General features: G+C 33.7%; 1 protein-coding gene across 1 annotated transcript in view; it reads right to left on the bottom strand.

The window, feature by feature from the left end:
* The window catches only part of LOC127706496 (UHRF1-binding protein 1-like), a 73,220-nt gene that overhangs the window by 10,803 nt on the left and 51,319 nt on the right, over positions 1-11,098 (bottom strand). Inside the window, exons 12-17 of the mRNA XM_052211147.1 lie at positions 8,722-8,790; positions 5,490-6,579; positions 4,470-5,047; positions 3,007-3,163; positions 2,058-2,341; positions 1,066-1,174 (exon numbers count right to left, since the gene is read on the bottom strand). Of these exons, the coding sequence (XP_052067107.1) occupies positions 1,066-1,174; positions 2,058-2,341; positions 3,007-3,163; positions 4,470-5,047; positions 5,490-6,579; positions 8,722-8,790 (2,287 nt within the window). The remainder of the gene's footprint in view (positions 1-1,065; positions 1,175-2,057; positions 2,342-3,006; positions 3,164-4,469; positions 5,048-5,489; positions 6,580-8,721; positions 8,791-11,098) is intronic.

The raw sequence follows: 11,098 nt of genomic DNA, 5'->3' as shown, positions 1-11,098 counted from the left end.
TTTTATACTTATTATCATTATACCTGCACAGTGCCTACAGTTCTAAAATAACCAAGTCTAGTCTTTGGGAAGGCATCATGTAACATTGACAAAACATAGATTTTATTCATATCTTATAAACATAAAACCTTGTAGGGTCTACAAATTTCACCTGTCCAGATACTTTTGTTGTCTGTGTAGCAAAACATAGATTTTATATTCATAACTTATAAACATAAAACCATGTAGAGTATACAAATTTCACCTGTCCAGATCCTTTTGTTGTCTGTGTAGACATAATTAACAAATTACAGTTGCTTTCTGGTGTAGTTTTGATGTTATTTATAGGACACAGTATCCAGTAATCCAGGTCGTTTCACATGTATACTGTTCGTCAATTATTTCGTCTCACCCCAGTTCGCAGGGTCCATCATATTTGTGCTTACACAGTTTAAGTTTAAAAATTGTCTGCTACCCTCCAGTGTTAGTGACATATTTGATGTACTATACCTATAGTGCTAATATATCTCAGAAACGTTTTCCGTCATCATATAGTACTTTTAACTATGTTGATTATTGAATATGTATCAATTTAGAGAAGAAAGTTGTCTTAAACGATTTGTGTATGTTTCAGTAAAAACAAATACTGGTATCAACAAACAAAAGTATTTTCATATGTTGTATTTTGTGTACTGTTGTTTGTCTGTTGGTCTTTTTCTTTTTTAGCCATGGCGTTGTCAGTTTATTTTCGACTTACAAGTTTGAATGTCCCTTCAGTTATCTTTTGCCTCTCTTCCTCATAGTATTTCAAACAGAGTAGAACATATTTTGAAAAAGTAACATGAAGTATCCTATTTCTTCTTTCTAATTGCTGTGTGAACATTCATATCATTGGTCACATGCATACAAAAGCATTCTACTGTAGTTTCTAAAATATGCAGAAGAAATCCTAAGTTTATTAAAATTGTGTTTTACATTTGTGTTTACACTCTGATCATTAAGGTGACCACACGGTCATTTGTACAGATTCAACAAGTTGTGTGTCATAAGACACATACTTTAATAATGTTAAAAAGAATGGATTACCTTTGAGATGGAGAACTCCGTCCTGACCTCTAGTTATTTTTAGCCTACTAATCATAAGTTCTGTAGCAGGAGGAACCTCAGAATCCTGAATGACTGGCACTGCATCATCCTGCCATAATAAAAATGTTAATAACATTATGAATAAAATATTTTTTACAGTTCATGATGACTTTTTATCAAAATAGATTGGCTAATGTTGGATGAAATTATGGAAAATCCTTGTAGGCAAAATAAAGCATTCCTGTTTTGTCTTATTGTTATCACACTATTATTTAAATGGTTTCCTATATAAAGCGGATGGACCTTTTTTCAAAATCAAGGTCAAGGTCAAAAGACATGCTATTGAGATTCTATGAACCCTTGCCTCTGACCTCGGGTATTTCACATAAATTTTGTGTCATAATTCTGTCATCTGATTTTGAGGAAAAACAACAATATAGCTGTAACAAAAGGTGACAAACAGTGATCTTTATTTGCTTTACATGCACTTAATTTTGACTCGTGTGAACAGTTGTCTCCTTGGCAATTATACCACATCTCCTGATTTTTATATCAAATAAGGATTCTTTGAACTTTTCTTAGAAGTATCCAGTCTTCTTTTCTACTGAATTCTTTTTAATTTTGATTTTTTGGTGCACCAAAAGTAGTGACTTTTGTTTTGCAAATAAAATAAATGAAGAATGTGTCATGGACACAGATGATGCCCCCACACGCATATAACGTTCTAAAGGAGCATAACTCAAGAATGGTAAAAGTTACACAACCCAAATTCGAACATTATCTGTGGTAATAAGCATTGCGTATAAGTTTTATAACATTTGGTTGAGGCTAACTAAAGTTAGAGAACAGAAACTCATTTTGAGATGTACGGACAGACAAGGGTAACACTTAATGCCTCCTCCTCTGCAGTGAGGGCATAAAAATACATGTAACATGGAGTTCAAAACATTGCCTTTTAATGCTAATTGGTAAATCCTACAACATTATATTACCTGTAAGGTCAACAAGAATCTGTCAACATCTACATGCATCGGTGTGGCAACAGAGCTGACAGTGTCCTCAATAAAGGTCATCATGCTAGTGAGGCCAGACATTGTAAACTTCATTCCAAAGTTCTGTGCCCTGACGTCCATTAAACTTGTTTCCACTGTAGGTTTAGGTATTCCATGCTGTAGACAAGCTTCTGGTACAGAGGGTCCAGAAACCAGTTTGAATCTGACAGGAAAGGATTCTTGAGAAGTATCATCTGTATTGTCTGCCAAAGTATGCATGAAACCTGAACAATTTGAAATATAAATTTTCATTTTTCAAGGTCAAGGTCAAGTCAAGTTTGTTGATCATGACATACAAATACACAATTTTCCACTTGCCAAAAAATACATGTAATCATACCGTGAAGTTCAAGTAGATGTGACATGTAATCATACCGTGAAGTTCAAGTAGATGTGACATGTAATCATACCGTGAAGTTCAAGTAGATGTGACAACAACTTGATGGTAAACTAACGTAACTAAAAACTTGAACCTGAGAATGTACTGATGTTACAATATCACATTTCCATGTTCATTGAACTGTGAAATTTGGGTCAAAACTTTAATTTTGAATATATTTTACTACATGTAAGTTCTCATCATTATGAACATGTGTACTAAGTTTCAAACTGATGTGACCACAAGGTTTCTCTGACATACTTTTCCTTGATACAAAAGTAGAAAAGAAGTTTTTGTAACAAATGTTGACAGGCTGTGTAGTTAAGAGTTTCTCTGACATACTTTTCCTTGATACAAAAGTAGAAAAAAAGTTTTTGTAACACATGTTGACAGGCTGTGTAGTTAAAAGAGTTTCTCTGACCTACGTGTACCTTTTCTTGATACAAAAGTAGAAAAGAAGTTTTTGTAACACGTTTCCAGGCTGTGTGGTTAAGAGTTTCTCTGACCTACCTTTCCTTGATACAAAAGTAGAAAAGAAGTTTTCATAACACATGTTGCCAGGCTGAGTAGTTAAGAGTTTCTGTGACTGTATCCTTGCTGTAGTATCCTGTCCATCACTTTGAAGTATTAGTTCAATCTGACACAGTTTATATAGTATCACAGAAATCTGAAAACACATGAAATATTTAGTTACATTCCAACATGTTAGAAAAGAATAGTTTATATTCTAAAATTAATAATATAATCAGAATCAAATAAAATATCCTTGAGCAATGCAGTATGGAATTGATAATGTTTACCTATAGTGAAGTCAGATGAAGGGTGATATTGTAATGTTTGTAGGCCATTATATTGTCATCTCTAAGAGTTTATATAGTTCTTTTCAAGCTATTTCAGTTATAATCATAAACATTCCCTTAGCCTTAGATCATAACTTTCTTTAATGTTACATTTACATAAATGTTTCAAGAGAAAAAAAACTTCCAATTTTCGATTGAATGATGTTAGTGATATCCTGTTTGATAAATTGGGTCTTACATTGTAACAACAACATTAAGTTTCTTTTTTGGGAGCAATTTTCTTTTATTATTGGGATTACTTTAATTAAAAAAAAATATTTACAATATATATAAAATGTAGACTTGGATGAAAGGCAGCAAACCTGGACTACCACTAAAAAAATAAACATGTTTGATGGGGGCAGAAAATTTGCAGTTACATCAGAACAGCTGTGGACTACTCAATGAGTTGTTGCAAGGGGTCATTAACATAGAGAGAACTGACTTCTCCCTACAAGGGTATCAGATTTAATGTTCCCATTCAAGCAGTGGCTACACATTTATTCACCCTGCACAGCCAAATTGAAGCCCTCTTAGCATGGATTTTACTGCTCGACAGAAGAACTCCAGGTGGCTATATTTCTATACCCATTTCAACCATGGGTGTTGAAACTAACAATTCTGAGCCTTAATCTAAAATACTCTTAACATGCCACAATCTTAACAAGAAAGCAGCAAATACAAATTTTAAAGTTTTCAATCTGACTTGGCTGCAAAGTGATTTATTAAAGTATTTGCTAACAGGCTTGCATCAATTCTATATATAGAGAACAGTTAAACTGCCATGACCAGATGAAATATAACATATAATAAGTTTTTGAGTGACAATTAGTATTTATTATTGAAACTGATAATTGTTTCACAAAAACATTTTTGTAGGATTGCTCTTTGTACAGATTTAGTCCTATAATTTGATCAAAATATGAAAGTATTGGGATACTTGAATTATATGTATGAAGTTCGATAGTCCTTTCAGTTGTGGGCAATGCACATAATTAATATATACCTTTTATAGCTGACTATGTGGTATGGTTTTGCTCATTGTTGAAGGTCATACGGTGACCTATAGTTGTTAATTTCTATTTCATTTGGTCTCTTGTTATTTGTGATGCCAATACATCTTTTTATTGTTACCTGTTCTCTCCCTTTAGCAACAGCAGCATCCAGTTCTGCTCCCATAGTTGACATGCCATCTTGAGTGTCTGTTTCTGACCCAGTTTCTGATCTGTTTTTATGATGTGAGAACACTGGAAACTCATTTTCATCAAAAGTTAGCAATTCAAAATCCTGGTCATCATCTGAATTATCAGTTTTTATCGACATTGTATCCTCATCAGCATTTGAGCTGCTGTCGTCTGCAAGATCCATCTTAGTTTTTATTTTGTCTGTCAAGCTAAACATGGCTGTTGCAAAAGACTTCTTCATTTTAGTTGCCTTTCCTGTCGTTGGCCTAAATTTGTTTTCTGAACTGTAACCTGAATCATTTGTTCGTGAAGAACTGTAACTATGACCTTGACTGGTCAAGTTCACTTCTGAGTTTGAATAAATAGCTAGATTCTGTGTAACTTCAATCTCTGGTATTTGACCTTGAATGTTACCCTCCAGCATGTGACATTGGATTGTTGAATCACTGAGAGATTTAGTTATCACAGGATGAACTTGAAGTGCGCCGTCTTCATTTGGATAAAAGTCAATACCTAAACTCTGATTATCTGCAAGTAGAAAAGAATATTCATACAATGCTTGACAGACAAAATCTTAAATGCAGAGTTTTTTTAAACTACAGAATTGTTTACCCTTATTTGGTTTACTTGAATAGCACACTCTAATAAAAATTAAGTTTCATCAATGTATATAACTAGATTTTTCAGAATACTGGATTCCTTTATTTTCGAGGATTGAGGAAAACTTTTCTTTTTGTGGATATTTAATTTCATAGGTTTGTCTGGCCAAAGTCTGTATATAATCATTGTTTATAGTATTTTCTAGACTTGTGTCCCTTATCGTTGCTTACAATAGGTCTACCTCTATTAAACATTTTTCTCATATAACAGTCAAATATTTTCTAAATTTTTGGCATTTAAAGAAATTATATTAGACAACAATCATACCTCTTGAATGGAGCATTAGCATGCATATGACCTTTGATCTTACCTTGAACAGCCTGCTGGGAACTACTTTTTTCTTCTGATAAAGAACTGCTATCATTGGTAGATATATCATCTGTTGATAATTCCACTTGGGTACTAGGCAATGTCTGGACAATTGATGGACAAATCATTGCAAATTCCAATTCATGAACCATGATTGGTACTGCAAACCTAAACACCGGAGCAGCTGAACTTTGATCAAAATAATTCATATCTGCTGCTAACTGGGACTGAAAGACTGTAAAGGAGTCCATGATACGTAGTAAACATAAATACTGGAAATGAGTCATCTGAGCTTTGATTGGTCCACCAACATGAACCAATAGATTGATATCACATAAATATTTCGATTGCACTTGCCCGTCAGCACCCGTACTATTGCTCTGCCCCTCTGAATTGTCACAAGATTGGCTGTTTTTATTACTATCTAGGTCATCATTGCACGACTTCTTATCCTCATTATAGTATTGCTTCAAAAGCATTCTTGCCTTGCGCATTTCACGCTCTGGACTTGTCAAAGTTCTACTGTCTTTTTTTTCATTTGGCACAAGTTTAAAATGACTAGATGTATTAAACCATTGATCTACAGTCAATGGCCGACATATCCACAATTTCAATGGTACAGCTTGCACAAATGGTAGAGGTCGAGACTTAGCAATGCCAATAAAATCTATCCAAACTTGATCTGCAGTAAAACTCCAAAAATCTAGATTAGCATTGCGTTTTAATGTATTAGTGTTCAGCAGTTTAGATAAAGCTTTCTTGCCCATCTCAGTTCCTGGGGATATATCAGAAAGTGTTAGTTTTGGACTGAGCAAGTCTTTTGCATACTGACAAATAAATGCATTGTCTGCCATCTTGGCATGGTTTTCAAAATGTTTTGGAATGGTTACAATACTGTTTTGATCGTTTGGGAATGAATCACTGTTAAATAAATTGGCTCCACTATAAGTGTTTATGAGATCAGACAAGTCCTTTAAAGTATCTCCTTCTTCTACACGTGTATTGGAACCAGTTAGTTTAGATATCTGTATCTGCATCCCTGCTGGACTGTCTGATTCTGTTCCCAGTTTTTCATCAATAGAGACTATCACCTTTAAATGTAAAAAAATTTAAATCAGGGACAAAACTCTCCAAAAATGAAAGCATGGCTGTACATTTTTTGACAAAATGGTATAAATAACATTTTCGATAAAGACTTTACATATCACAAAAATGCTGGATACGACCGCAGAGGTGGAACTCTGAACAGTTGGGGCAAATATGGACACAATATTCAAGCTTGATATAGCTCTGAATTTGGATAGTGATTGAATATTTGACACATTATAGATTTCAGACACAGAATATATGTGGTCAGATAACTTAAAAATTTGAAATGGGACATTTAATCTACTTAATGGTCCAATATCCAAAATCTAATTCCATGGTTAGATTCGGCATATAAAAAAAAAAAACATGAATTCAAACAAAGTTTAATTTTGTACCCTTTGGACCTTAATATGGACTAATTTGAAAACAGGGCCCAAAATTTAAAATCTGAATGCACAGTTAGATTCAGCATATCATAGAACCACAAGAATTCAGTTTTTGATGAAATCAAACAAAGTCTATTATTTTGGAACCTTTGGACCTCAATGTAGACCTATTTAAAAATGTCCAAATATCCAATATAGTAATACATGGTAAAAACCTCAAACAATTCAAGACTTTAAATTAATCTTCATTGAAATTGGTTAAAAGATTTGTATTTATTTTCAATTGAAGATTTCTTGCTGTTGTGTAATACTTTGCTGTTGCGCAATACTTAGTAAATCTGTTTACAAACTAAATATAATAATTTACACACCCTGTTTGGTGTGTATCTCCTCTCATATCAGTATTTGTTGTTTCTTTATATAGATCAGAAATAATTTATGTTAGAACCAGCTTAGCCAGTATTAGAAAAGTCTTGTTTTTTGCCCCTATTTGGCCTCTAGTTTCTTAACGTTTAAAGCCACAACCCACAAAATCGACCCCAACCTTCTGTGTGTGGTATGGAACCTTGTGGTACAATTTCATAGAGATCCATTGACAAATACTTAAGTATTTGTCCAGAAACCAGAAAAACCTAGTTCCTCCCCCCCCCCCCTTATTGCTCCTTATTCCTGAACGGTTTGAGCCATAACCCCCAAAGTCAAACCCAACCTTCCCTTTTTGGTATGGAACCTTGTGTTTCAATTTCATAGAGATCCATACACTAATACTTAAGTAATTGTCTATTAACCAAAATAAACTGTTAACACAGAGATATGTCTCGCCTATTTGTTATTTTGATAATGCAAATGTTGAAATTAAAATAGCAATACTTTAACATGTAAGTTATGCAAATATTCAAAGTCAATGAACATGACTGAAGGTACAGGGCTAAACAATTTCCATGGAAATGAGATGTGCCATAAGTTGTTCTCTTTAAACAAACCTAAACACAAACATTAACTTGTAAACTATGTAAAAGTTTCAAAGTCAATGAACCATAATTAGGGGGTGGGGTTATATAATCTCCATGGAAATGAAACTTGCAAATGCCAATACATTTGCATACCGAATTTCATTGACTTAGCATTAGTGGTTGATCTTAAACTGACCTAATCACAAACTAATACATGTAAACTAAGCAAAAGTTTCAAAGTAAATAGACCATCACTGAAGGGTAAGGACCAAATATTCTCCATGGAAATGAGATGTGCTAATGCTTATACAACTGTATACCAATTATCATTGACCTACCACTAACAGTTCCCCTTAAACTGACCTAATCACAAACTAGTACATGAAAACTAAGCAAAAGTTTCAAAGTCAATAGACCATGAATGAGGGGCAGGGCCAAATAATCTCTATGGAAATGAGATATGCCAATGCTTATACAACTGCATACCAAATATCATTGACCTACCACTAGTGGTTCCCCATAAACTGACCTAATCACAAACTAATACATGTAAACTAAGCAAAGTTTCAAAGTCAATAGACCTTGACTGAAGGGGCAGGGCCAAATAATCTCCATGGTAATGAGATATGCCAATGCTAATACAACTGCATACCAAATATCATTGACCTACCACTAGTGGTTCACTATGAACTAGACCTAATCACAAACTAATACATTGTTGATGCCACCGCCGCAGCCGACGCTGGAAACAGCATACCTATGTCTCGCTTTTTGACTCCTTCAAGGCGAGACAAAAAGGACTTACTCTTGGCATCACAGCTTCCAGTTTGATATCAATATGTTCTGGTGGTTTCTGACTGTCTTGTTCTACACTCTGAAATGAATATATAATACATGTATCAAATACAGTTAGCATTGCTTTTAAAGCCAGTACTACATTGTAATATTTATACCTCATATTTGTATATTTTTTTTTGTCTGATTGTTATGCTACAAGTTTTTGCAAATCCTTTACAACTTTGTTGAACACAAATTAGCTACATTAGAGATGTTTCAAATAAAAACAGGCAGGGGTAATGAAATCCAAGAAATATTGGGAGAACTCCTGCTCATTTTTACTCTTGCATGCCCAAAGACAGAGAAAGCTTTCAGACATATCCCATCCAATTAGTAATTCCTAAAATCTTTAAGTCTGTAGAAATCTCACCTTACCCTGTAATAAAATCTCTAAAATAAGTTTAACTTTTGAAAACCAACAAATATTCACATACAACGGATCATGTAGATTTTTAGATTTTCCATCTACTCTACCAGTTCAACTCCCATATTTATTTTTAAGGATTGCCTAGTGTTTTCTTCCAAAATTCAGAGGATCTCCCCAGGTACTTCCACTTCCTGCTCCAATAAAAACTGTTCTCCATGACAATAGCAAAAGTTACTGAAAGTGGTGTTTTACACAAATTGTAGGCAGCTCCCTTCTGCCTGATTACAAATTTAACATTTGGCTTCTTTAAAAATATAAGCCCAACTTATTTTCAAGGGTATAATACTGTAGTATGATAAAAGAAAGGAATTGGAATATCAAAACTAAAACATGAGTGCAAGTTGAATCCACTGTAAGCCCATATCAACAGTGAACGTTTGTATAGATTGATTGATTTTTGGTGTTTTAATGCCACTTTGAGCACTATTGGCTATTTCCTGGCAGCCAGTTTTTATCGATGAAGGAAGCCAGAGTGCCCAGAGAGAACCACCGACCTTTGGTAGGAAAACTGGCAATCCTAGGTAATTATGATTGAAGTGGAAAGCAACTGCCTCGTGAGGAGCTCAAACTTTGTTTGACAAGACAAAATTCACATAACTGTAGAAAAAATATGCAAATCCCTGAATCGTTTAACATTCAGCACAGACAGACAGTAATAGTTTCACAATTGGAAGTAAATTCATTAGACAACTTACATTCTATATTAAGCTTTTAAAATCACTATAAGCATTGAGATTCTAATTAGCATCATTTACATAAGTTTAAATTTACATAAACACATAATTGAGTTAGCATGTTAAAATTCATCACTGCAAAAAAGTTTAACATTTTCATCTTTTACACACTGGTTGTTGTGCACCTTTGAATGCATTTGATAAAAGATTTCTGAAAGAATTTTCATTTAATGAATATTAAACAGGATTACAGGAGATTAAAGTATGTACTCTCTTGCTGATTAGCTAAATCATCGAAGCTGATTAGGTATTTGCATTAAATTACAAGCATGAATTAATTAATTTTCTATGTCCATAGTAGTAAAGAAAAAGATATAATGCACACTACTCTGTAATTAAAAAAAAAAATTGTCTTTGGGAAAAATTGCATTAAAACTAATCATTAAATGTTTTGCAATTTTATTCATAAAGATCACTCACAATTAAGATAAAATGCTCCACAGGGCGCAGCTTGATACGACCGCAGAGGTCGAACCCTGAACAGTTGGGGCAAGTATGGACACAACACTCAAGCTTGATACAGCTCTGAATTTGGATTGTGATTAAATATTTGACACAGCATAGGTTTCTGACACAGAATGAATGTGGTCTAAGAACTTAAAAATTTTAAATTGGACATTCACCTATTATGGTCCAATATCCAAAATCTAAATACATGGTTAGATTCAGCATATCAAAGAACCCCAAGAATTCAATTTTTGATGAAATCAAACAAAGTTTAATTTTGGACCCTTTTGATCTCAATGTGGACAAAGTTGATAACGGGGCCCAAAAATCAAAAATCTAAATACATGGTTAGATTCAGCATATCAAAGAACCCCATATATTCAATTTTTGTTGAAATCAAACAAGTTTAATTTTGGACCCCGATTTGGACCAACTTGAAAACTGGGCCCATAATCAAAAATCTAAACACATGTTTAGATTCAGCATATCAAAGAACCCTAAAAATTCAATTTTTGTTAAAATCAAACTAAGTTTAATTTTGGACCCTTTGGACCTTTATGTAGACCAATTTGAAAACGGAACCAAAAATTAAGAATCTAAATACACGGTTAGATTCGGCATATCAAAGAACCCCAATAATTCAATTTTTGATGAAATCAAACAAAGTTAAATTTTGGACCCTTTGGACCTCAATGTGGACCAATTGAAAAAAACGGGGCCCAAAATCCAAAAACTTA

This window comes from Mytilus californianus, unplaced genomic scaffold, assembly GCF_021869535.1.
Source record: "Mytilus californianus isolate M0D057914Y unplaced genomic scaffold, xbMytCali1.0.p SCAF_6, whole genome shotgun sequence".
Lineage (NCBI taxonomy): Eukaryota > Metazoa > Mollusca > Bivalvia > Mytilida > Mytilidae > Mytilus > Mytilus californianus.
Note: the sequence above shows the minus strand (reverse complement) of the source record. Positions and strands in the feature narration are given on the sequence as shown.